Below are 27,459 nucleotides of genomic sequence, written 5' to 3' on the forward strand. Positions count from 1 at the left end.
TACCATGACACTGATCCATACCACACTATGCAGCCCTGCTTGCTAAGGCCTTTGGGTCTTTGGAGCGGGTATTGTCTGACTCAAGTCCCCACCTACCAACACAAGAAAAGAGCATTTTTAAGGATGCCAGAGCAATGAAGAAGTCTGTGTACAACGGGACATTCCACTCTATGGCTTGAACGTGAACCCAAGGAGCATCAATTCCTGTAAGTTTTACTCCATTTGAAATATGGCATCTATAAATCTATATGATGCTGAAACCAGGTGTGAAGAAAACTCATGACTACTCTAAAGCCCATGTAATAAAACTGCCCAGATTTAAGATCACAGATATATTCCAAATATCTCAAGTCGACCATCGTGCTCGCAGGCTCTTGTCTTGCTGGGGCGCTTGAACTACCGCAACATCTGCACAGCGAGCTGCAGGAATCCAGGAGCACCCTGGAGTGCAGGGAGGAGAATTTCTGAGACCAGGGAGTAGCCCTGGGGGATGAAAATTTGGATGTGAGTTGATAGTGTGAGCTCGCAGCTCAGAAGGCCCATGGTATCCTGGGCTGCACCTTGGGCTGTGAGGTCACAGAGCCGCGCTGTGTCACACCCTGGTGTGGAGTGCTGTGCACGGACACCACTCCGGCAGTGCTGGCAGCGGCAGCAGCGGCGGCAGCAGCATTTGCAGCGGCAGCAGCATTTGCAGCAGCAGCAGCAGCGGAAGCGCCAACATTTGCAGCAGCGGCGGCTGTGGCCAAAGCAGCAGCAGCAGCAGCATTGGCAGTAGCAGCATTTGCTGCAGCAGCGGCAGTGATCACAGCAGCAGCAGCGGCACTTGTGGCACAGCCAGTGGCAGTGCCACGATGCAGGCGTGGGGGCCCATAAACCCCTCGCTCCTCTTTATCCTCCTCCTCGTGGCCCTGCAAGCCCAGGGGGTCGGGGCTGCGCCATGCGGACAACGGGGAGCCGGTAGGCGGGCAGGCGGGGACCAGCACTCAGCCCAGAGATCTCCCAGTAAGAAATCCCCGAGGATCCGTGTGTTGGGCCATCCAGCCCTTGACGGGTGTTACACACGGCCTGCAAACAGTATTTGGAGAGCTGCCAGGTGCCAGAAAGCAGGTCACCCTGGCCCCTCTGCAGCTTTGGAAACCTCCACCCACGTCTGGGTCCCACGTCATTAACTGACACCCCCTCCAGTCACCACAGGTCTCTGAGAAAGAAGCAGATAAGAAGATCTAACGGAATGTGCTTGATTCCAGATGTGCCTGTAGCCAATGGACTTGCGACTCCACAGCCGGCTCTCATCCAGAAGCATCGCGGCGATCCCTCAGGTCTGTTGCTTGAACGAGTGAGCATTTAGGGTTTAATATTCTGAAGATGTCCATTGAAATATTTCCTGGGAGCTTCTCTGTTGTGTCTGTCTGCAGACATGGCGGCACGCAATGGATATCCAGGGTACCAGCTGGCTTCCAGGGCTGACACTCGGGGCAGTCTCATGGGTACGTCATGGCTTTTCGCTTCCTTTGGGAGCTGCCAGCTCAAAGCTATTCAGTGATGACGGTATCACAGTGTGTGATGGAAACTTCTCGTGGCTGTTCAGTTGCAGGTGTGAGCACAGGGAGGGCTTTTCCAGCTCCTCCGGTGGGTCCCGCGCCGCAGCTCACCGGGCATGGCAAGGGTGAGTGCTCAGGCTTGGCTGAGTTCACGGGCTAAGCACTCGTTTTCAGTATTTTATTTCTCAGGAATTTAACTTTCTACTTTTCATTAAGGTCATCAAAGAGCAAAGCCTAAGGCAGAAAGACGGAAAACTTCCCAGCATCCATCAGTCCTGAACCAAGTCCTCAAGGAACTGGACAAAGTGCAGCATGGTGGGTATATATCACTCTAGAGCAGAAGACTTGGGAAGTGGAGGTTTAGACACGTGCTTCTTAGAAGGGTGCCTTCCCCAACTGAACTGACACCCTCAAATGCCCAGGCTTTGTTTCTGAGTGTTATCAATGTATTTTGAGAAATACTGCCTCCTGAAGACATTGGTTCTTGAAGAGGTTACTTCTAATTAAACTGAATCCGTTTCTTTTTAAAGACCTGGGCTACGAGACTGTGCAGAACGAGCCGTTCTGTGGTGTGTATCACAATGTCTGATGGACACTTCTCGTGGCTGATCAGTTGCAGGTGTGAGCACAGGGAGGGCTTTTCCAGCTCCTCGGGTGGGTCCCGCGCCGCAGCTCACCTGGCATGGCAAGGGTGAGTGCTCAGGCTTGGCTGAGTTCACGGGCTAAGCACTCGTGTTCAGTATTTTATTTCTCAGGAATTTAACTTTATATTTTCAATTAAGGTCCTCAAAGAACAAAGCCTAAGGCAGAAAGACTAAAATCTGCCCGGCGTCCATCGGTCCTGACCCAAGTCCTGAAGGAACTGGACAAAGTAGAGCATGGTGGGTATATATCGCTCTATAGCAGAAGACTTGGGAAGTGGAGGTTTAGATACTGGATATTGGTTCTTGAAGAGGTTACTTCTAATTAAACTGATTCTGTTTCTTTCTAAAGACCTGGGCCATGAGACTGTGGAGACCGGGGCGTTTCAGAAAGGAGGCGGTCAGGTAGTGCCGATCTACGATGAAGGCATGTTGGCAATGAAGTCAGGAGGCATGCCAGGTAATTGCTGTCCTCTGGTCATCCAGTGTCATAAACCAAAATCCCTGTGTCTGCAGGCTCTTCAGCAGCCAAACTCTTGTGGTGAGTCCCCCCAGGCACAAGGGAGGGGATCCCTCCTGTGCACTGAGGTCCAAAGGGATGAGCTGAGAGATGGAGCACGGCACAGGGGGAACCTGCCCCGTTCTCCTGCATCCTCTGCTGAGGCTTTACCTTTCTCTGATTCTTGGCAGAGCTGTCCAACCCTGGGGAAGCCCGCCAGGCGGGGTTCAAAGACCTTCTTGACAAGATTCCAGGTATGGAGTGGCCTTGCAGGGGCCAGAAGTGGGAGACAAGTCCTGAAGGCCAGGGGCGTGCAAGCTGTGCCCGTGCTGGAGCAAAGGCAAAGGGGGGAGCGAGGTTCAGGTGTCTCCCCATGGGCCGGACTGTGTCCTCCTGGGGTGTGGGTCCCCTGGGGAGGGAGAGCTGGGGGTGGCATTCCCTGACACAGGGGCCGTTTGTGTCTGTCTCGCTCCAAGGGACAGTTGGCCAAACAGCTGTCAGACCTCGTGTGAGATCACCCGTAGTGTGCACGAAACACTAAGGTACAGAATTGTTCCTCCAGGTGGGAGCGTCGAGAATAGAAAAAATACTACGGATCCTGCGACCTGCAGGAAGTACTGCATAGAAACTGCCGTGGCGAGCTTGGGCTTCATCCTGTTTGGGCTGGGGCTGTTTTGTGCATGCTGGCTGTGCTGGAGGAGGAGACAAAAGTGAGTTGTTGCGCGGGGGGTGTTGTCAAACTCCTGTATCAGATGGCGGCCATGAGCCATGAAGCAAAAATCACCCTGTTGGGTGCTGCTGTAAAGCCCAGATGTTCACCTCGGCCAGGGTGTCCCTGCAGCTCCCACTGCAGCTTTCCCGTGCAGCCGGGTGCCCGCACCCCACAGGGCACCCAGCGTGCCCCGTGGCCTCGCACCCGCCCAGCGCTGCCCCGCAGCCTCGCACCCGCCCGGCACCGTGGCCACGGCGGGGCCTCAGCAGCCTCTTCTCTCCGCAGGCGCCGCCAGGCCGAGGCCAAGGCAGCTGGGACCACGGCACAGAAATAAACACAGTTCAGCAGCACACTTGCCTGGGAACTCACCCGTTCTGCGCCAAACTTCATGTCAGGGCACACAGGGAGGTGGATGCCCGTGGTGCCAGCGGGCAGGGAGCTGGGCAGGGGACCCTCCGCCGGGCTGGGGGGACACGGCTTCCCTGGTGGGACCAGCCTGCGGAGCTGGGCCAGGAGGGAGAGCTGCAGAGAGAGGGAACCTTGGAGGCTTCTCACTAAATGACTTGGACTTCATGTCCATCAATTCCCATTTTTACCATCACATCACACATTATGATGCTTAGTGCATCTCCCAGCTTTTTGATTCCAGTAGAAGCTTAAATTAACCGCGTGTCCTACAGTAACCATTAAAGCTGGACAGAAGACAGGAAACTACTGCTGAACCACGTGCTGCCGAACCGTGTGCTGCCATTTCTTTCTATGAGCTGCGATTTCCTTCTGTCAGTCATTGCAATGTATGGAGCAAGAGACCTGAGAAATTGCCTTTCTTAGATTCCACATTAATAGATACGTATGTGTGTGAAAAATGGAAATTAGACTCATGAAGGAAGTCCACATTAGTTATGTTTGCATCACGGGCCATGCTAATTTCTGAAGGCCTCGAGGGAACAACTTCAGTGCTTTATTCAGCTTTGTTCACTAACTGAAACGTTTTCATTGAAATAAACCTTTTCACCAAAACAAAGTAGTTTCCTGGCAGTCTGCTGATGTTGTTAATCTTTCAATAGTATTCAGTTTCATTGAAACAAAGATGCTTTGCTACCTTTACTTCAAAGTATATAATTTCTGGGAGACTTGCCATATTAATTTGCTGCTATTTACTACTATATTTTATGATTTTGTTTTGAGATGTGTCCAATGCCATGTGTCAGAGTGCTGTAATACTGGTCCCACAGGAAAGTGGCACTTTTTGTATCCACGTAGTGGGTGATTAAATACAATCCATTTCAAAATAAGGATCAAAATAAGTTCCTGAGCATTGAATTGTCTGTCAGAAGGGAATTCCATATTCCAGCCTACAGCACTAACCAATGAAGCAAAGTGTTTGCTTCTTCCAGACCACGGGAATTTAATTGGCATATCGCATTCTGGCAGGTTTCTTGCTCTGATGGGGCTCTCGTTACTTTTCACAATGATCATAATTATTCAGATTTAAATTGATTCAGGTTCAGACTGATGAGGAAGAGAAGGGGACTCCAAAAGAGGTTGCTGAGCAGAGACATGACAGCAAAGGCTCTGCTGAACCTGAAGAGACGCCAATACCGGGACTCTCAAACTCTCCGTGTCTGGACATAGATATATAGATACTCTCAACAGTGCAGAAAATGGGAGCTGCTCACCTTACAAAAAAGATCCTGCTCAACAAGGAGGAGACCTGAGCTTTATCACTAAACACAACTCCCGTGATCTACAACCATCACTTCAGTAACTTGGGCTGCCTGGAAAATACAGCTCTTCACCTTCCCTCGTTTAATTCAAATTGTCATTTCCATTCCAAAGGCCACCCATTAGCATTCCAAAGTCACAGGACTTTCTCCTCAGCTCTGCTTTTCTCACATTCAGGATGCTGAGACAACCTGATCTCTGAGGGAATTTTTGGTTTTTAAACAGAAAAAGAGATATTCTCATTCGAGACACCAACGAGAGGTCTAGCAAGAGTCTTTTGTGAAAAAAATACTTCAGCTGCTGTAAACTAATCCAGCTGGAACTCCATAAAGGTGTGGGGCCCTCGCCGCCGCCTCAGCCGCCTCTTCCCGCCGTTTTTCCCGCCCGTTTTTCTCCCCTCAGGGCCCGGCGGCCCCTCAGCGTCTCCCGCCGCCGCCTCTGCCCCTGCCCTGCGCCCGCTTGCGGGACTGCGCAAAAGTGAGTTTGGACAGGAAAACCCTCTCTTTTAAAATAATGTGCTGGTGACAAGTAATTCTGCAGTCTTTACAGAGAGTCCCTGCCACAGGCTTAGTTTGCACACAAAAGAAAATTGAGCAACGTGACACGAAAGTGAAGTATTCATGAACCTCCCTCACTGAACAAGCACCGATTTCAATAAGAATCTACATCACAGAAAACAAGCTGAGGTAAGGTGAAAAAAATTATTCTTGCCACCTAAAGTAACAGACCCCCACAGGGTTGAATTGCCTATTTATTGTAAGCAGTGGTTTTGTAAAGCTTTGGGGAGAGAACTGACGGTCCTGCTCGGACTCTTGCCGACTCCAGCCCTCGCTCAATACGTGAGTACAGGGACCAGCTCACACACACCTTGCTGCTGTTTCTGTCCCACCCCTTGGGCACAGAGAAATCTGAAACTTCTTTCATGCATAAACCTCTAAAACCTCCAGATGACCATCTGTCATTTTGACAATATTCTGGTCACTCTAGGCGCTTATGGTGAACCCACATTTCTTCTGTTAAAAGAGCAATTTTCTAAAGCTTTGGGGAGAGAACTGACTAACTTGAAAGACTAAAAGTCTTGTTTAATTTTGTGTTCTAGTTTCAGAACCAGCAAGTCACCAGGGAAATCAGGGTTAATGGCAGCATCCAAATCCTGAGCATCAAAAGGGAAGTGCACGTGGCCGGCAAAGGAGCGAATCTGGGACATGGAAAACCATTTGGAACTTCAACACAGTGAGCGGCAAGGAGCAAGCGTGTTCAGAAAATGTACAGCGAGACTAGCTCTGCTAAAGCTGACCAAAATACAGGACTTGTTTCTTTAGTCTTAACATTTTGAGTCCAAGTTTGAGGAAAAAAACCTCTGCATTTATTACTATTTGAATGCAATTTTTAATTCCAATCTTAAGTATTGAAAAACTGAATTCCTAGTTCTCAATAACTTTATTTTCCAGGGCTTTGTTGCAGCTGAACTGATGTCTGACAGAATTTGCCTCGTTTCCACAACGAACAGAAACCTGATGCCCAGCTTTGATGTACTTCCCTCAGTGGTTCAGGGCTTCTGGGTGAGATCAAAAAGGGTGCTTGCAGTGGAGGGTTTTAATGAATCACAGAATCACAGAATGTTAGGGATTGGAAGGGACCTCCAAAGATCATCTAGTCCAATCCCCCTGCCAGAGCAGGAAGACCTAGGTGAGGTTACACAGGAAGGCGTCCAGGCGGGTTTTGAATGTCTCCAGAGAAGGAGAATCCACAACCTCCCTGGGCAGCCTGTTCCAGCGTTCCGTCACCCTCACTGAGAAGAAGTTTCTTCTCAAATTTAAGTGGAACCTCTTGTGTTCCAGCTTGAACCCATTACCCCTTGTCTTACTGTTGGTTGTCAGCAAGAAGAGCCTGGCTCCATCCTCGTGACACCCACCCTTTATATATTTATAAATAATGGGTTTGTGTCATTGTAGATAACCCTTGGATAAAACCCCACCCTAATTTTAAAGGTTTAGGTTTGCAGCTTGCTCTCTTTAGCCTCCCTGCACCTGGACTCCCTCAGAAACATCCGCCACAGGAGCTGAATTCAGCGCTTGCCAAGGGCCCCAGAGTCACCCAGGGGATGAAAAGCCCGCACTAAATACACCCAAAACACCAAATACACCAAAAACACCAAACACCGAGTCATCATCCAGACACAGAAACATGCACAGCATTCAATGGACCAAGGCACTGATCTTGCTGCATTCTGTTCTTTGGTGTTTCAGGTCTGAAGTGTCAAGGACGACCGACACAGGTGATCACATTCGTCCTCGGCCAGACAGTTGTCCCTGACCTCAGGATTTACGGACCTGACATCTTCAACGTGTGCAGAGTCCACATCCGTAGTGGCTTCTCCAGTTGCCGGTGAGTACAACTAGATGAATTCTCTCTGTAACGAACTGATATAAACTGGAACCTTACTGCAGGCTGATTGTCTGCAAACCCTGTATGACAAAGGTGCTCTACGGATCAGGTGCAGGCTGTTGCATTTGGACACAGCACCATTTCCACCCCCTCGCTGCTTGCTTTGCTTTCGTCATTGCTTTGGTACTTGAGATGGCTCAATTTGATTAAAACACGAGTGCGATGTGCCTGGTATTAAGGGCTGCCAAAGAGCACACAGATCATTTAACACCTTATGTCCTGGTGCTTGCTTTTCTTCACAGAATCACAGAATCACAGAATCACAGAATGTTAGGGATTGGAAGGGACCTCCAAAGATCATCTAGTCCAATCCCCCTGCCAGAGCAGGAACACCCAGATGAGGTTACACAGGAAGGCGTCCAGGCAGGTTTTGAATGTCTGCAGAGAAGGAGACTCCACAACCTCCCCGGGCAGCCTGTTCCACTTTTGCATCACCCTTACCGAGAAGAAGTTTCTTCTCAAATTTAAGTGGAACCTCTTGTGTTCCAGCTTGAACCCATTACCCCTTGTCTTACTGTTGGTTGTCACCGAGAAGAGCCTGGCTCCATCCTCGTGACACCCACCCTTTATGTATTTATAAACATTAACGAGGTCACCCCTCAGTCTTCTCTTCTCCAAGCTAAAGAGCCCCAGCTCCCTCAGCCTTTCCTCATAAGGGAGATGCTCCACTCCCTTCAGCATCTTCGTGGCCCTGCGCTGGACTCTCTCCAGCAGTTCCCTGTCCTTCTGGAACTGCGGGGCCCAGAACTGGACACAATATTCCAGATGAGGTCTCACCAGGGCAGAGTAGAGGGGAAGGAGAACCTCTCTCGACCTACTAACCACCCCGCTTCTAATACACCCCAGGATGCCATTGGCCTTCTTGGCCACAAGGGCACAGTGCTGGCTCATGGTCATCCTGCTGTCCACCAGGACTCCCAGGTCCCCTTCCCCTACACTGCTCTCTAATAGGTCATTCCCCAACCTATACTGGAACCTGGGGTTGTTCCTGCCCAGATATAAGACTCTACATTTTCCCTTGTTATACTTCATTAAATTTTTCCCTGCCCAACTCTCCAGCCTGTCCAGATCTCGCTGCATGGCAGCACAGCCTTTTGGCATGTCAGCCACTCCTCCAAGCTTGGTGTCATCAGCAAACTTGCTGATAGTACACGCAATTCCCTCATCCAAGTCGTTGATGAATATATTGAATAATCCTGGTCCCAGAAATGACCCTTGAGGGACTCCACTAGACACAGGCCTCCAACCAGACTCCGCCCCATTGACCACGATTCTCTGGCTTCTCTCCTTCAGCCAGTTTGCGGTCCACCTCACTACCCGATTTTCCGGTCCATACTTCCTCAGTTTAGCCGTGAGGATGCTGTGGGAGACGGTGTCAAATGCTTTACTGATGTCGAGGCAGACCACATCCACTGCTCTGCCATCATCAATCCACCTTGTTACGTCTTCATAAAAGGCTATGAGGTTGGTCAAGCACGACTTGCCCTTGGTGAAGCCATGTTGACTGCCCCTGATGACCCTCTTATCCTTGATATGTCTTAAGATGGCACCAAGGATGAGGTGTTCCGTCACTTTCCCAGGGATGGAGGTGAGACTCACCTGTCTATAGTTGCCCGGGTCCTCCTTCTTGCCCTTTTTGAAGACCGGAGTGACATTTGCTTTCCTCCGGTCCTCAGGGGGCACCTCTCCCGTTTCCCAAGACTTGGCAAAGATGATGGAGAGTGGTCCAGCAATGACTTCAGCCAGCTCCCTCAGCACCCGTGGGTGCATCCCATCTGGATCCATGGATTTACAGACGCCCAGATTGCTTAATTGCTCCCTAACTCAGTCCTCATCAACCAAGGCAAACTCCTCCATTGCCCTGCCTTCCTCTGGAGCCTCAGGGGTACGAGGCTCCTCAGGACAGCCTCCGGCAGAGTAGACAGAGACAAAGAAGGCATTCAGTAACTCTGCCTTCTCTGTGTCTTCTGTCACCAGGGCACCCACTCCACTCCTCAGTGGGCCTACATCGCCTCTGCTGTTAGTTTTATCTGCCATGGATTTGAAGAAGCTCTTTCTGTTGTCCTTGACCCCTCTCGCCAGGTTTAACTCTAAGGAGGCCTTAGCTTTCCTAGTTGCCTCCCTACATCCTTTAACAACAGCCTTATATTCTTCCCAAGTGGCCAGCCCCTCCTTCCATGATTTGTAAACTCTCCTCTTCCACTTGAGCTTACCCAGCAGTTCCCTGTTTAAACACGCAGGTCTCCTGGCTCCCTTCCTTGACTTCCTACGTGCCGGGATGCTCTGATCTTGAGCTTCGTAGAAGCAGTCCCTGAATGTTAACCAACTGTCTTGGGCCCCTTTACCTTCAAGCAGCCTGGCCCACGGGATTTCCCCCAGCAATTGTTTGAAAAGGCCAAAGTTGGCCCTGTTGAAGTCCAGGGTTGCAATTCTGCTTGCTGTTCTGCTCCCGCCACACGAGATCCTCAACTCCACCATTTCATGGTCACTGCAACCAAGGCAGCCCTCCACCTTTACTGCTTCAACCAGACCCTCCTTGTAAGTGAGGACGAGATCCAGCAGCGCACCTCTCCTAGTCTGTTCCTCCACCATTTGCATCAGAAAGTTATCATCAATGCACTGGAGGAACCTCCTAGACGGTGGCTGGCTGGCTGAGTAGTCCTTCCAGCAAACATCAGGGGAGTTAAAATCCCCCATAACAACCAGAGCCTGTGACTGTGAGGCCGCTCTCAGCTGCCCATAGAAGGCCTCATCAACTTCCTCACCCTGATCTGCTGGCCTGTAACAGACACCCACATCAGTATCAACCCTGCCAGCCTGCCCCTTAATTCTCACCCACAGACTCTCAACTCGCTCCTCAACTGCACCTGGACAGTACTCTCTACATTGTAGTTGCTCTCTCACGTAAAGAGCAACTCCACCACCACGCTTGGCTGGCCTGTCTTTCCTGAAAAGGACATCGCCATCATTGACCACATTCCAGTCATGTGAGCTGGCCCACCATGTCTCTGTAATTGCCACCAGATCGGAATCTCCTGACTGAACGCAGGTTTCTGACTCCTCCTGCTTATTCCCCATGCTGCGCGCATTGGTGTACAGGCACTTCAGGGAGCGAGCCGAGTACACTGATTTCACCCTAGGGGTGTGGGGGGCCTCCTGGTCTTTACTGATTCCAGCATGCAGCCCCACCGATGCAAGCCCAGCTACAACCCCATCCCCCTTCAAATCTAGTTTAAAGCCCTCCAAATGAGCCCTGCTAATTTCTGTCCCAGCATCCTTTTACCCCTGTGGGATAAACCTTTCCCACGTATCACCGTCCGGACTGGTGTCTTATAAAACCAGCCGTTATCAAAGAATCCAAAGCCCTGCCTGTAGCACCAGTCTCGAAGCCAATCATTTACGGACTTAAATTTTCTATTCCATCCCACATCATCACCCGAAAATGGAAAGAGGGAAGAGAAGATAACTTGAGCCCCACACTCTTGCACCATTCGTCCCAAGGCCTTGAAATCTTTCTTCATTTCCCTCAGACTACGGGATGCAGCTTCCTCCCCATCTGTCTCAAGATCAGTAGTGGGTAGCAGTCCGTTGGGTGCACCAGGTTGGGAAGTGCCCTGGTGATGTCCCTGATCCGGGCACCAGGTAGGCTACAAACTTCCTGATGATGAGGGTCAACTCTGCATATCGGGCCCTCTGTCCCTCTCGGAAGGGAATTGCCTACTACGATTACCCTTCTTTCTTTTTTATCGGATGCAGTCTTGAGGTGTGGAGTCAATCGCCTCTTCCTATGTGACCTTGTAGGAGGCCCTTGCACCACATCCCCACCTACATCTTCTTCAATATCCAGGCCCTCAAACTTATTACGGAGGGGCACCTGGGGAAGCAAAGCAGGTAGACAGGGGGGTTGCCCGTGACGCCTAACTGGAACTTGCTTCCAACCCTCCTCAGCTTTTGGGTCCCCTATCTCTGCCCGAGAGCGACAGGGCAGGGACTGTCTCGGGGCTTCCCCCTCTGTCCGACAGGGCAGGGGGTCCATCACCTTTTGGGGGGTTCCCCCTTGGGGCCTTTCTGCCTGGCACACACCAGGGAGTTACTCCACCAGTCGATCTCCTTTTCACACTCCCTTTCTTGTTTGTAAAGAACTCCAATCCATCTACAACGAAGGAGTCTGCACTAGACTTAATGCCCTGAATCTTGTGCAGCTGAACTACTGCTGTGCCAACACCAAGGTCTGAAACTCTCACCTTTCTGGAACCACGTGCGGATGCCCGATCGCACCTGCACGAAGCCAACCCTCATGCTGTTCTTCCCTGGCATCTCCTCTGCCAAGAGTTCCCTTCCTGATGATTCTAATGCAGAAACAGGTCAATTGTTGACCACAGCTTTCAACGAAGCGCCTTAGCATGGATTGAATCCGGCTACTTTCTCATTACTGTACCCTTCATTATCTACGAGCACATCCAGAAACATAGTTTGATTGTATCTACCCTTTTGAGCCCTTCAAATGCTCTTTCAAAAGCCTGATCTTGACACAGGGTGCAGCCATAGAGGAGAGCGAGTGTCAGTGTGTGGTCCAGGGAAACATGCCTCACATTCAAAATCTTGTTTCACGTGCACGAGAGGTCGAAGAAAAGCAGGACATTGCAATGAATTTGCCTTGTTTTTAGGGAAGAGGTGTCTTAATTTGTAGGATTTACAGATTTGTTCTGTTCCTAGAGTCCTGTATTTCCTCTGCTCTAATGAAAATGGCAGGATGCCCTGGGTTACCCTGTGAATACAAATCTCTCTCTCAGAACACCAGCCATGCAAGGTCCCGCAGTTTCTGTTCCCCTCTCACCCATCCCCAGAGGTTTATTCTGCAGCAGTTGGAGAGGAGACAGAGTTCACTTCGGCCCATCTCAGGCCAAAGCAGCTGCATTCCCTGCATTAGCACACACCAGTCCCTGCAGAGGAGACAGACAGCAGTTTGTTGCTGCCCATCTCTTTCCTTTTGCTGTTACACAAGTTCTTGGGATCCCCTTACACACCATCAGCTCTCCTTCTACTCAGGCTGAGACTAAATATGACAGAAAAGGCAAGAATCAAAGCTGAGGAGGGATTTTCACTTTATTGATAGTCATTAGACACTATCCTAACAGAATCTTTCAGCTCTCATCATGCCCTGCTCTGGTTTGGTATTGGCATTTCTCTATTTAACTCCCTTTCCAGCAGAGACTGGAAAGAAATATTTTAGCACTAGTATGTATGTTTTAATGCCAAACGTACATGAGTGAAAGAAAAGGAAACGTCAGATACTTACACACCAAAGAAACTTCCCACAGCAACAAAAATACACCCATGATGCCGATGGGATTTCTTTTTAAATCCTGTAGGATTATGTGAAATGCAGTCAGTAAAGTTGCGCCTTTCACTCTGTGCAGCTCTGCTCCCTCCTGCTGGCCACATGTGCATGTACTTGTGCCTTACACCAGGGAAACCCAACTGCAGGAGATCCGAATGTTCATTTAACCAAACAGCGCTTCATCAGAGCTGTTTGTAGGTTCCCTGCTCAAAGTTAGGCGCATGTTTTGAGGTAATCACTGTTACAGAACAGACTGCAAAGGAAAAGACTGAGTTTGCATCTTGGGAGTCACAGGGGACTGAGAATCCCAACACCTGTGCTGAGGGTTGGACTTGGCCATTAGAGCAAGATTGTTCCTGTGGTAATTGGAGGGTATGAGGAAATAATGAATTGGGGAGGATAGGGTACTTTTTATAGCTGTCACAGCTTTTGTAATACAGTGGTTGTGGGTCCTTGACATGGACAACTGTAGAAGTGGTGGCTGAGGTTGTATAGTGGAAATGCTTTTCTTCTGCTTTTTAACCCAAATGGCCATCCAACAGTCATAGAATAATGAATCTGGAAATATTAGTTTGCCTCAGCAGGCAGAGCCTCTGCTACCCAGCAGTGCTGTGTGACCGCTGTGTCACTTGTCACCTCTGTCACTGAGCGCAAGGACAGTGTAAAACCCAGGTGCTTTGGAAAGCTCCCCCAGTCTCTGCTGATGTGCAAAATCTGTCTCATGTGCACCCTCAAAATACACATGGAGACAGGACGAGCAGATCTCAGAAACATCTGACCCGGCAGGCCGGACGTCCCGAGTCCCGCATCACCAGCTGATGCAATCGCAAAGCCTCCCAAAGTCACCAAGCATTTCCAGGATGATCCCCGGCTGTCCCCAGGGCGCCCTGGCTGCTGCCACCTCAACCTCTCTTGCCACATCTCTGGCTGCCCTCACTGCTCGCCACCCTCTGTGCCGCAGAGACGAGGCAGACGCAGACATTGCCGTCCTCATCCCTTTCGACTGCCGCGGCTGAGACAGGTGAAGTCCTGAGACTGCTTCTTCCCTGCCATAGCTCAGCAGCAGCCATGAGCTCCATTGTGCACGTTGGGATTTGCATCCCCAGGCCTTGAACAAATCCAGTGGGGGGGAATCCACAACTGCTCTGGGCAAGGGGTCTCGACACCCTCATTGCAAAATCTCTTCTCAAGAGGTTTGGTGTTCTCTGATGAGACAGGACTTGCATGGTACGGGACCAAGATGTCACCAATGGGTGACTGAGATTGTTTAATGAACCACTGTCAAAGGTATTAGCAAAAGTGGGTTTAATATGATGTCGGAAAAGTGCGATTTAACAAAGTTCCATTGCAAGGTTCACTATTACTGTACAGCACAATCATTTGAACAGTGATTCAGAACTACTAAGGCACAAACCAAAGTACCAAGACACGATTCTGCTTTCCTGGGGACTTGGAGACCTCACCGCCCACGGGGCCCCATCACAGCCCAGTTCACCAGCCCTGGACCCAAATACTCGGTCCAGGGCCCAACGGGTAAGACAAGGATCAGAGTGGTGTGTGGCACGTTGAGCACACCCGTGGTAAAATCAGCTACAAACCCACTTCCCTTCTCTTCCTAGGTTACATCAACCACAACCCCACCAAAGTCAAAGCCCCCGTGTACACATGCAGAGGGGCAAGATCCTGCGGAAGGCGGCTGCTCCCCAGGCCCTCGCTATTATGTGGAGCCCTCCATGACCAGGACTGGGAAGTACGTGGCTCCAGCCTACGCCGTCGCTGGACTTCCCAGGATAAAGACGGACATCACACCTGGACCAAGTGAGTAACATTCCTCCAGTTGATTGTTCAGACAAGACAAATACATTTTCACGTTTCCCTGCTACAGTGGTACAAAAGATAGATGGGTACAAAAGGCTCAGCTCACCCTTTCAATGAGCTGTCATTGTTTTCTGGCAGCTGGCACTTCTGCAGCTGTTAGGGAGAGCAGCTCCTGGTGAAATTGCCTCCTTGGCTTGAGAAAAATGCCAGAACTTCACCACTTTTGTGCTGTCGTCCTCTACCCTAGGCGATTACAGCCCAGAGAAGTCCAACCGGCACGTCTTTAAGTGCCCGCCTGAGCTGTCCATGGGCTTCCGAAACAGGGGCGTGAAAACCGACCTCGGTCCAGGTAAGTGACCGCGGGGAGATGGAAACCCTTGCAGCTGGGGTGGCCTCTAGTGACAATCTGCTGCTCAGCTTTTCAACCAGAGTGAGTTGGGAAAGGGGGCAGACATCCTTCCTGCTGCGCTGAGCAGCCTTTGTGGGGTGCCTGTCTCTGCCCCAGAGGTTTCTTCCCTTCCCGTCCCTCTTGCAGGTCCCGGCACCTACACCTTGCCCAGGGTGCTGGGCCCCAACACGGCGCACACGTCTGCCAGCCCGTGCTACTCCATGAAGAGCAGGAGTCAGCGGGATCGTTATGATGCCGATCTTGCCAAGGTGAGAGTCACATCCAAGGGCTGCAGACACACACAAAGACAAAAATCAATGCCCACGCCTCCACCAACTTGCAAGAGAAGGGCTGTGGGGTTCCCAAATCCTTTGCCCAGCTTGCTGAACTGGTGCATGCCATGCTGGCAAGGCGTAAGAACAAACACCGGCCATTTTCACCCAGCAGCTCCGCTGATTGTCTTACAGACCCCAGGGCCAGCGGCGCTCCCGAAGATTGAGCTGGACATTTTCAAAACCAGAGCTCCCGGGTAATCCGGGAAAGACTAAAAGTGTTGTTTAATTTTGTGTTCTAGTTTCAGAACCAGCAAGTCGGCAATGTGAGCTCGCAGCTCAGAAGGCCCATGGTATCCTGGGCTGCACCTTGGGCTGTGAGGTCACAGAGCCGCGTTGTGTCACACCCTGGTGTGGAGTGCTGTGCACGGACACCGCTCCGGCAGTGCTGGCAGCGGCGGCAGCGGCGGCAGCAGCATTTGCAGCGGCAGCAGCATTTGCAGCAGCAGCAGCAGCGGAAGCGCCAGCATTTCCAGCAGCAGCAGCATTTGCAGCGGCAGCAGCATTTGCAGCAGCAGCAGCAGCGGAAGCGCCAGCATTTCCAGCAGCAGCAGCATTTGCAGCGGCAGCAGCATTTGCAGCAGCAGCAGCGGAAGCGCAAGCATTTGCAGCAGCGGCGGCTGTGGCCAAAGCAGCAGCAGCAGTAGCATTGGCAGTAGCAGCATTTGCTGCAGCAGCGGCAGTGGTCACAGCAGCAGCAGCGGCACTTGTGGCACAGCCAGTGGCAGTGCCACGATGCAGGCGTGGGGGCCCATAACCCCCTCGCTCCTCTTTATCCTCCTCCTCGTGGCCCTGCAAGCCCGGGGGGTCGGGGCTGCGCCATGCGGACAACGGGGAGCCGGTAGGCAGGCAGGCGGGGACCAGCACTCAGCCCAGAGATCTCCCAGTAAGAAATCCCCGAGGATCCGTGTGTTTGGCCATCCAGCCCTTGACGGGTGTTACACACGGCCTGCAAACAGTATTTGGAGAGCTGCCAGGTGCCAGAAAGCAGGTCACCCTGGCCCCTCTGCAGCTTTGGAAACCTCCACCCACGTCTGGGTCCCACGTCATTAACTGACACCCCCTCCAGTCACCGCAGGTCTCTGAGGAAGAAGCAGATAAGAAGATCTAACGGAATGTGCTTGATTCCAGATGTGCCTGTAGCCGATGGACTCACGACTCCACAGCCGGCTCTCATCCAGAAACATCGCGGCGATCCCTCAGGTCTGTTGCTTGAACGAGTGAGCATTTAGGGTTTAATATTCTGAAGACGTCCATTGAAATATTTCCTGGGAGCTTCTCTGTTGTGTCTGTCTGCAGACATGGCGGCACGCAATGGATATCCAGGGTACCAGCTGGCTTCCAGGGCTGACACTCGGGGCAGTCTCATGGGTATGTCGTGGCTTTTCGCTTCACTTGGGAGCAGCCAGCTCAAAGCTATTCAGTGATGACGGTATCACAGTGTGTGATGGAAAATCCTCGTGGCTGTTCAGTTGCAGGTGTGAGCACAGGGAGGGCTTTTCCAGCTCCTCCGGTGGGTCCCGCGCCGCAGCTCACCGGGCATGGCAAGGGTGAGTGCTCAGGCTTGGCTGAGTTCACAGGCTAAGCACTCGTTTTCAGTATTTTATTTCTCAGGAATTTAACTTTCTACTTTCCGTTAAGGTCATCAAAGAGCAAAGCCTAAGGCAGAAAGACGGAAAACTTCCCAGCATCCATCAGTCCTGAACCAAGTCCTCAAGGAACTGGACAAAGTGCAGCATGGTGGGTATATATCGCTCTAGAGCAGAAGACTTGGGAAGTGGAGGTTTAGACACATGTGCTTCTTAGAAGGGTGCCTTCCCCAACTGAACTGACACCCTCAAATGCCCAGGCTTTGTTTCTGAGTGTTATCAATGTATTTTGAGAAATATTGCCTCCTGAAGACATTGGTTCTTGAAGAGGTTACTTCTAATTAAACTGAATCCGCTTCTTTTTAAAGACCTGGGCCACGAGACTGTGCAGAACGAGCCGTTGTGTGGTGTGTATCACAATGTCTGATGGACACTTCTCGTGGCTGATCAGTTGCAGGTGTGAGCACAGGGAGGGCTTTTCCAGCTCCTCGGGTGGGTCCCGCGCCGCAGCTCACCTGGCATGGCAAGGGTGAGTGCTCAGGCTTGGCTGAGTTCACGGGCTAAGCATTCGTGTTCAGTATTTTATTTCTCAGGAATTTAACTTTATATTTTCAATTAAGGTCCTCAAAGAACAAAGCCTAAGGCAGAAAGACTAAAATCTGCCCGGCGTCCATCGGTCCTGACCCAAGTCCTGAAGGAACTGGACAAAGTAGAGCATGGTGGGTATATATCGCTCTATAGCAGAAGACTTGGGAAGTGGAGGTTTAGATACTTGAAGAGGTTACTTCTAATTAAACTGATTCCGTTTCTTTCTAAAGACCTGGGCCACGAGACTGTGGAGACCGTGGCATTTCAGAAAGGAGGCGGTCAGGTAGTGCCGATCTACGATGAAGGGATGTTGGCAATGAAATCACCAGGCATGCCAGGTAATTGCTGTCCTCTGGTCATCCAGTGTCATAAACCAAAATCCCTGTGTCTGCAGGCTCTTCAGCAGCCAAACTCTTGTGGTGAGTCCCCCCAGGCACAAGGGAGGGGATCCCTCCTGTGCACTGAGGTCCAAAGGGATGAGCTGAGAGATGGAGCACGGCACAGGGGGAACCTGCCCCGTTCTCCTGCATCCTCTGCTGAGGCTTTACCTTTCTCTGATTCTTGGCAGAGCTGTCCAACCCTGGGGAAGCCCGCCAGGCGGGGATCAAAGACCTTCTTGACAAGATTCGAGGTACGGAGCGGCCTTGCAGGGGCCAGAAGTGGGAGACAAGTCCTGAAGGCCAGGGGCGTGCAAGCTGTGCCCTTGCTGGAGCAAAGGCAAAGGGGGGAGCGAGGTTCAGGTGTCTCCCCATGGGCCGGACTGTGTCCTCCTGGGGTGTGGGTCCCCCGGGGAGGGAGAGCTGGGGGTGGCATTCCCTGACACAGGGGCCGTTTGTGTCTGTCTCGCTCCATGGGACAGTTGGCCAAACAGCTGTCAGGCCTTGTGTGAGATCACCCTTAAAGTGCACGAAACACTAAGGTACAGAATTGTTCCTCCAGGTCGAAGCATCGAGAATAGAAAAAATACTACGGATCCTGCAACCTACAAGAAGTACTGCATAGAAACTGCCGTGGCGAGCTTGGGCTCCATCCTATTTGGGCTGGGGCTGTTTTGTGCATGCTGGCTGTGCTGGAGGAGGAGACAAAAGTGAGTTGTTGCGCGGGGGGTGTTGCCAAACTCCTGTATCAGATGGCGGCCATGAGCCATGAAGCAAAAATCACCATGTTGGGTGCTGCCGTAAAGCCCAGATGTTCACCTCGACCAGGGTGTCCCTGCAGCTCCCACCGCAGCTTCCCCGTGCAGCCGGGTGCCCGCACCCCACGGGGCGCCCAGCGCTGCCCCGCAGCCTCGCACCCGCCCGGCACCGCAGCCACGGCGGGGCCTCAGCAGCCTCTTCTCTCCGCAGGCGCCGCCAGGCCGAGGCCAAGGCAGCTGGGACCGCGGCACAGCAATAAACACAGTTCAGCAGCACACTTGTCTGGGAACTCACCCGTTCTGCGCCAAACTTCATGTCGGGGGCACGCAGGGAGGTGGATGCCCGTGGTGCCAGCGGGCAGGGAGCTGGGCAGGGGACCCTCCGCCGGGCTGGGGGGACACGGCTTCCCTGGTGGGACCAGCCTGCGGAGCTGGGCCAGGAGGGAGAGCTGCAGAGAGAGGGAACCTTGGAGGCTTCTCACTAAATGACTTGGACTTCATGTCCATCAATTCCCATTTTTACCATCACACCACACATTATGATGCTTAGTGCATCTCCCAGCTTTTTGATTCCAGTAGAAGCTTAAATTAACCGCGTGTCCTACAGTAACCATTAAAGCTGGACAGAAGACAGGAAACTACTGCTGAACCACGTGCTGCCGAACCGTGTGCTGCCATTTCTTTCTATGAGCTGCGATTTCCTTCTGTCAGTCATTGCAATGTATGGAGCGAGAGACCTGAGAAATTGCCTTTCTTAGATTCCACATTAATAGATACGTATGCGTGTGAAAAATGGAAATTAGACTCATGAAGGAAGTCCACATTAGTTATGTTTGCATCACGGGCCATGCTAATTTCTGAAGGCCTCGAGGGAACAACTTCAGTGCTTTATTCAGCTTTATTCACTAACTGAAACGTTTTCATTGAAATAAACCTTTTCACCAAAACAAAGTAGTTTCCTGGCAGTCTGCTGATGTTGTTAATCTTTCAATAGTATTCAGTTTCATTGAAACAAAGATGCTTTGCTACCTTTACTTCAAAGTATATAATTTCTGGGAGACTTGCCATATTAATTTGCTGCTATTTACTACTATATTTTATGATTTTGTTTTGAGATGTGTCCAATGCCATGTGTCAGAGTGCTGTAATACTGGTCCCACAGGAAAGTGGCACTTTTTGTATCCACGTAGTGGGTGATTAAATACAATCCATTTCAAAATAAGGATCAAAATAAGTTCCTGAGCATTGAATTGTCTGTCAGAAGGAAATTCCATATTCCAGCCTACAGCACTAACCAATGAAGCAAAGTGTTTGCTTCTTCCAGACCACGGGAATTTAATTGGCATATCGCATTCTGGCAGGTTTCTTGCTCTGATGGGGCTCTCGTTACTTTTCACAATGATCATAATTATTCAGATTTAAATTGATTCAGGTTCAGACTGATGAGGAAGAGAAGGGGACTCCAAAAGAGGTTGCTGAGCAGAGACATGACAGCAAAGGCTCTGCTGAACCTGAAGAGACGCCAATACCGGGACTCTCAAACTCTCCGTGTCTGGACATAGATATATAGATACTCTTAACAGCGCAGAAAATGGGAGCTGCTCACCTTACAAAAAAGATCCTGCTCAACAAGGAGGAGACCTGAGCTTTATCACTAAACACAACTCCCGTGATCTACAACCATCACTTCAGTAACTCGGGCTGCCTGGAAAATACAGCTCTTCACCTTCCCTCGTTTAATTCAAATTGTCATTTCCATTCCAAAGGCCACCCATTAGCATTCCAAAGTCACAGGGCTTTCTCCTCAGCTCTGCTTTTCTCACATTCAGGATGCTGAGACAACCTCAACTCTGAGGGATTTTTTGGTTTTTAAACAGAAAAAGAGATATTCTCATTCGAGACACCAACGAGAGGTCTAGCAAGAGTCTTTTGTGAAAAAAATACTTCAGCTGCTGTAAACTAATCAAGCTGGAACTCCATAAAGGTGTGGGGCCCTCGCCGCCGCCTCAGCCGCCTCTTCCCGCCGTTTTTCCCGCCCGTTTTTCTCCCCTCAGGGCCCGGCGGCCCCTCAGCGTCTCCCGCCGCCGCCTCTGCCCCTGCCTTGCGCCCGCTTGCGGGACTGCGCAAAAGTGAGTTTGGACAGGAAAACCCTCTCTTTTAAAATAATGTGCTGGTGACAAGTAATTCTGCAGTCTTTACAGAGAGTCCCTGCCACAGGCTTAGTTTGCACACAAAAGAAAATTGAGCAACGTGACACGAAAGTGAAGTATTCATGAACCTCCCTCACTGAACAAGCACCGATTTCAATAAGAATCTACATCACAGAAAACAAGCTGAGGTAAGGTGAAAAAAATTATTCTTGCCACCTAAAGTAACAGACCCCCACAGGGTTGAATTGCCTATTTATTGTAAGCAGTGGTTTTATAAAGCTTTGGGGAGAGAACTGACGGTCCTGCTCAGACTCTTGCTGACTCCAGCCCTCGCTCAATACGTGAGTACAGGGACCAGCTCACACACACCTTGCTGCTGTTTCTGTCCCACCCCTTGGGCACAGAGAAATCTGAAACTTCTTTCATGCATAAACCTCTAAAACCTCCAGATGACCATTTGTCATTTTGACAATATTCTGGTCACTCTAGGCGCTTATGGTGAACCCACATTTCTTCTGTTAAAAGAGCAATTTTCTAAAGCTTTGGGGAGAGAACTGACTAACTTGAAAGACTAAAAGTCTTGTTTAATTTTGTGTTCTAGTTTCAGAACCAGCAAGTCACCAGGGAAATCAGGGTTAATGGCAGCATCCAAATCCTGAGCATCAACAGGGAAGTGCACGTGGCCGTTATTGAGCAAAGGAGCGAATTTGGGACATGGAAAACCATTTGGAACTTCAACACGGTGAGCGGCAAGGAGCAAGCGTGTTCAGAAAATGTACAGGGAGACTAGTTGTGCTCTCTTTAGCCTCCCTGCACCTGGACTCCCTCGGAAACATCTGCCGCAGGAGCTGAATTCAGCGCTTGCCAAGGGCCCCAGAGTCACCCAGGAGATGAAAAGCCCACACTAAATACACTGCTGAGGAAAACACCAAACACCGAGTCATCATCCAGACACAGAAACATGCACAGCATTCAATGGACCAAGGCACTGATCTTGCTGCATTCTGTTCTTTGGTGTTTCAGGTCTGAAGTGTCAAGGACGACCGACACAGGTGATCACATTCGTCCTCGGCCAGACAGTTGTCCCTGACCTCAGGATTTACGGACCTGACATCTTCAACGTGTGCAGAGTCCACATCCGTAGTGGCTTCTCCAGTTGCCGGTGAGTACAAGCAGATGAATTCTCTCTGTAATGAACTGATATAAACTGGAACCTTACTGCAGGCTGATTGTCTGCAAACCCTGTATGACAAAGGTGCTCTACGGATCAGGTGCAGGCTGTTGCATTTGGACACAGCACCATTTCCACCCCCTCGCTGCTTGCTTTGCTTTCGTCATTGCTTTGGTACTTGAGATGGCTCAATTTGATTAAAACACGAGTGCGATGTGCCTGGTATTAAGGGCTGCCAAAGAGCACACAGATCATTTAACACCTTATGTCCTGGTGCTTGCTTTTCTTCACAGAATCACAGAATCACAGAATCACAGAATGTTAGGGATTGGAAGGGACCTCCAAAGATCATCTAGTCCAATCCCCCTGCCAGAGCAGGAACACCCAGATGAGGTTACACAGGAAGGCGTCCAGGCAGGTTTTGAATGTCTGCAGAGAAGGAGACTCCACAACCTCCCCGGGCAGCCTGTTCCACTTTTGCATCACCCTTACCGAGAAGAAGTTTCTTGTCAAATTTAAGTGGAACCTCTTGTGTTCCAGCTTGAACCCATTACCCCTTGTCTTACTGTTGGTTGTCACCGAGAAGAGCCTGGCTCCATCCTCGTGACACCCACCCTTTATGTATTTATAAACATTAACGAGGTCACCCCTCAGTCTTCTCTTCTCCAAGCTAAAGAGCCCCAGCTCCCTCAGCCTTTCCTCATAAGGGAGATGCTCCACTCCCTTCAGCATCTTCGTGGCCCTGCGCTGGACTCTCTCCAGCAGTTCCCTGTCCTTCTGGAACTGCGGGGCCCAGAACTGGACACAATATTCCAGATGAGGTCTCACCAGGGCAGAGTAGAGGGGAAGGAGAACCTCTCTCGACCTACTAACCACCCCCCTTCTAATCCACCCCAGGATGCCATTGGCCTTCTTGGCCACAAGGGCACAGTGCTGGCTCATGGTCATCCTGCTGTCCACCAGGACCCCCAGGTCCCCTTCCCCTACACTGCTCTCTAATAGGTCATTCCCCAACCTATACTGGAACTTGGGGTTGTTCCTGCCCAGATATAAGACTCTACATTTTCCCTTGTTATATTTCATTAAATTTTTCCCTGCCCAACTCTCCAGCCTGTCCAGATCTCGCTGGATGGCAGCACAGCCTTTTGGCATGTCAACCACTCCTCCCAGCTTGGTGCCATCAGCAAACTTGCTGATAGTACACGCAATTCCCTCATCCAAGTCGTTGATGAATATATTGAATAATCCTGGTCCCAGAAATGACCCTTGAGGGACTCCACTAGACACAGGCCTCCAACCAGACTCCGCCCCATTGACCACGATTCTCTGGCTTCTTTCCTTCAGCCAGTTTGCGGTCCACCTCACTACCCGATTTTCCGGTCCATACTTCCTCAGTTTAGCCGTGAGGATGCTGTGGGAGACGGTATCAAATGCTTTACTGATGTCGAGGCAGACCACATCCACTGCTCTGCCATCATCAATCCACCTTGTTACGTCTTCATAAAAGGCTATGAGGTTGGTCAAGCACGACTTGCCCTTGGTGAAGCCATGTTGACTGCCCCTGATGACCCTCTTATCCTTGATATGTCTTAAGATGGCACCAAGGATGAGGTGTTCCGTCACTTTCCCAGGGATGGAGGTGAGGCTGACTGTTCTATAGTTGCCCGGGTCCTCCTTCTTGCCCTTTTTGAAGACCGGAGTGACATTTGCTTTCCTCCGGTCCTCAGGGGGCACCTCTCCCGTTTCCCAAGACTTGGCAAAGATGATGGAGAGTGGTCCAGCAATGACTTCAGCCAGCTCCCTCAGCACCCGCGGGTGCATCCCATCTGGATCCATGGATTTACAGATGCCCAGATTGCTTAATTGCTCCCTAACTCAGTCCTCATCAACCAAGGCAAACTCCTCCATTGCCCTGCCTTCCTCTGGAGCCTCAGGGGTACGGGGCTCCTCAGGACAGCCTCCGGCAGAGTAGACAGAGACAAAGAAGGCATTCAGTAACTCTGCCATGGTTTTGAAGAAGCTCTTTCTGTTGTCCTTGACCCCTCTCGCCAGGTTTAACTCTAAGGAGGCCTTAGCTTTCCTAGTTGCCTCCCTACATCCTTTAACGACAGCCTTATATTCTTCCCAAGTGGCCAGCCCCTCCTTCCATGATTTGTAGACTCTCCTCTTCCACTTGAGCTTACCCAGCAGTTCCCTGTTTAACCACGCAGGTCTCCTGGCTCCCTTCCCTGACTTCCTACGTGCCGGGATGCTCTGATCTTGAGCTTCGTAGAAGCAGTCCCTGAATGTTAACCAACTGTCTTGGGCCCCTTTACCTTCAAGCAGCCTGGCCCACGGGATTTCCCCCAGCAATTGTTTGAAAAGGCCAAAGTTGGCCCTGTTGAAGTCCAGGGTTGCAATTCTGCTTGCTGTTCTGCTCCCGCCACACGAGATCCTCAACTCCACCATTTCATGGTCACTGCAACCAAGGCAGCCCTCCACCTTTACTGCTTCAACCAGACCCTCCTTGTAAGTGAGGACGAGATCCAGCAGCGCACCTCTCCTAGTCGGCTCCTCCACCATTTGCATCAGAAAGTTATCATCAATGCACTGGAGGAACTTCCTAGACGGTGGCTGGCTGGCTGAGTAGTCCTTCCAGCAAACATCAGGGGAGTTAAAATCCCCCATAACAACCAGAGCCTGTGACTGTGAGGCCGCTCTCAGCTGCCCGTAGAAGGCCTCATCAAGTTCCTCACTCTGATCTGCTGGCCTGTAATAGATACCCACAACAGTATCAGCCCTGCCAGCCTGCCCGTTAATTCTCACCCACAGACTCTCAACTCGCTCCTCAACCGCACCTGGACAGTACTCTATACATTGTAGCTGCTCTCTCACGTAAAGAGCAACTCCACCACCACGCTTCGCTGGCCTGTCTTTCCTGAAAAGGACATCGCCATCATTGACCACATTCCAGTCATGTGAGCTGGCCCACCATGTCTCTGTAATTGCCACCAGATCGGAATCTCCTGACTGAACGCAGGTTTCTGACTCCTCCTGCTTATTCCCCATGCTGCGCGCATTGGTGTACAGGCACTTCAGGGAGCGAGCCAAGCACTCTGATTTCACCCTAGGGATGTGGGGGGCCTCCTGGTCTTTACTGATTCCAGCATGCTGCCCCACTGATGCACTCCCAGCTACAACCGCATCCCCCTTCAAATCTAGTTTAAAGCCCTCCAAATGAGCCCTGCTAATTTCTGTCCCAGCATCCTTTTACCCCTGTGGGATAAACCTTTCCCACGTATCACCATCCGGACTGGTGTCTTATAAAACCAGCCGTTATCAAAGAATCCAAAGCCCTGCCTCTAGCACCAGTCTCGAAGTCAATCATTTACGGACTTAATTTTTCTATTCCATCCCACATCATCACCTGAAAATGGAAAGAGGGAAGAGAAGATAACTTGAGCCCCACACTCTTGCACCGTTCGTCCCAAGGCCTTGAAATCTGTCTTCATTTCCCTCAGACTACGGGATGCAGCTTCCTCCCCATCTGTCTCAAGATCAGTAGTGGGTAGCAGTCCGTTGGGTGCACCAGGTTGGGAAGTGCCCTGGTGATGTCCCTGATCCGGGCACCAGGTAGGCTACAAACTTCCTGATGATGAGGGTCAACTCTGCATATCGGGCCCTCTGTCCTTCTCAGAAGGGAATTGCCTACTACGATCACCCTTCTTTCTTTTTTATCGGATGCAGTCTTGAGGTGTGGAGTCAATCGCCTCTTCCTATGTGACCTTGTAGGAGGCCCTTGCACCACATCCCCACCTACATCTTCTTCAATATCCAGGCCCTCAAACTTATTACGCAGGGGCACCTGGGGAAGCAAAGCAGGTAGAGAGGGGGGTTGCCCGTGACGCCTAACTGGAACTTGCTTCCAACCCTCCTCAGCTTTTGGGTCCCCTACCTCTGCCCGACAGCAACAGGGCAGGGACTGTCTCGGGGCTTCCCCCTCTGTCCGACAGGGCAGGGGGTCCATCACCTTTTGGGGGGTTCCCCCTTGGGGCCTTTCTGCCTGGCACACCAGGGAGTTACTCCACCAGTCGATCTCCTTTTCACACTGCCTTTCTTGTTTGTAAAGAACTCCAATCCATCTACAATGAAGCAGCCTGCACTAGACTTAATGCCCTGAATCTTGTGCAGCTGAACTACTGCTGTGCCAACATCAAGGTCTGAAACTCTCACCTTTCTGGAACCACGTGCGGATGCCCGATCGCGCCTGCACAAAGCCAACCCTCATGCTGTTCTTCCCTGGCATCTCCTCTGCCAAGAGTTCCCTTCCTGATGATTCTAATGCAGAAACAGGTCAATCGTTGACCACAGCTTTCAACAAAGCGCCTTAGCATGGATTGAATCCGGCTACTTTCTCATTACTGTACCCTTCATTATCTACGAGCACATCCAGAAACATAGTTTGATTGTATCTACCCTTTTGAGCCCTTCAAATGCTCTTTCAAAAGCCTGATCTTGACACAGGGCACAACCATAGAGGAGAGCGAGTGTCAGTGTGTGGTCCAGGGAAAGATGCCTCACATTCAAAATCTTGTTTCACGTGCACGAGAGGTAGAAGAAAAGCAGGACAATGCAATGAATTTGCCTTGTTTTTAGGGAAGAGGTGTCTTAGTTTGTAAGATTTACAGATTTGTTCTGTTCCTAGAGTCCTATATTTGCTCTAATGAAAATGGCAGGATGCCCTGGGTTACCCTGTGAATACAAGTCTCTCTCTCAGAACACCAGCCATGCAAGGTCCCGCAGTTTCTGTTCCCCTCTCACCCATCTCCAGAGGTTTATTCTGCAGCAGTTGGAGAGGAGACAGAGTTCACTTCGGCCCATCTCAGGCCAAAGCAGCTGCATTCCCTGCATTAGCACACACCAGTCCCTGCAGAGGAGACAGACAGCAGTTTGTTGCTGCCCATCTCTTTCCTTTTGCTGTTACACAAGTTCTTGGGATCCCCTTACACACCATCAGCTCTCCTTCTACTCAGGCTGAGGCTAAATATGACAGAAAAGGCAAGAATCAAAGCTGAGGAGGGATTTTCACTTTATTGATAGTCATTAGATACTATCCTAACAGAATCTTTCAGCTCTCGTCATGCCCTGCTCTGGTTTGGTATTGGCATTTCCCTATTTAACTCCCTTTCCAGCAGAGACTGGAAAGAAATATTTTAGCACTAGTATGTGTGTTTTAATGCCAAATGTACATGAGTGAAAGAAAAGGAAACATCAGATACTTACACACCAAAGAAACTTCTCACAGCAACAAAAATACACCCATGATGCCGATGGGATTTCTTTTTAAATCCTGTAGGATTATGTGAAATGCAGTCAGTAAAGCTGCGCCTTTCACTCTGTGC

The 27,459-nt window shown here is 50.8% G+C and overlaps 1 protein-coding gene and 1 pseudogene across 1 annotated transcript; both read left to right on the forward strand.

Annotated features, from left to right (window-relative positions):
- The first annotated feature begins 1,417 nt into the window (after positions 1–1,417).
- On the forward strand, positions 1,418–15,715 carry LOC135998443 (uncharacterized). Its single transcript, XM_065651631.1, is given in 16 exon segments — positions 1,418–1,487; positions 2,072–2,110; positions 2,535–2,642; positions 2,873–2,935; positions 5,521–5,595; positions 7,368–7,506; positions 8,860–8,917; positions 10,477–10,553; positions 14,248–14,339; positions 14,342–14,440; positions 14,527–14,587; positions 14,589–14,725; positions 14,973–15,074; positions 15,261–15,382; positions 15,581–15,642; positions 15,688–15,715. Coding segments are annotated over 16 exon segments (1,332 nt in total).
- A 1,031-nt stretch (positions 15,716–16,746) lies between these two features.
- Positions 16,747–26,281, forward strand: LOC135998444 (uncharacterized; annotated as a pseudogene).
- The last annotated feature ends 1,178 nt before the right edge of the window (positions 26,282–27,459 follow it).

This window comes from Caloenas nicobarica, chromosome 25, assembly GCF_036013445.1.
Source record: "Caloenas nicobarica isolate bCalNic1 chromosome 25, bCalNic1.hap1, whole genome shotgun sequence".
Classification (NCBI taxonomy): Eukaryota; Metazoa; Chordata; class Aves; order Columbiformes; family Columbidae; genus Caloenas; species Caloenas nicobarica.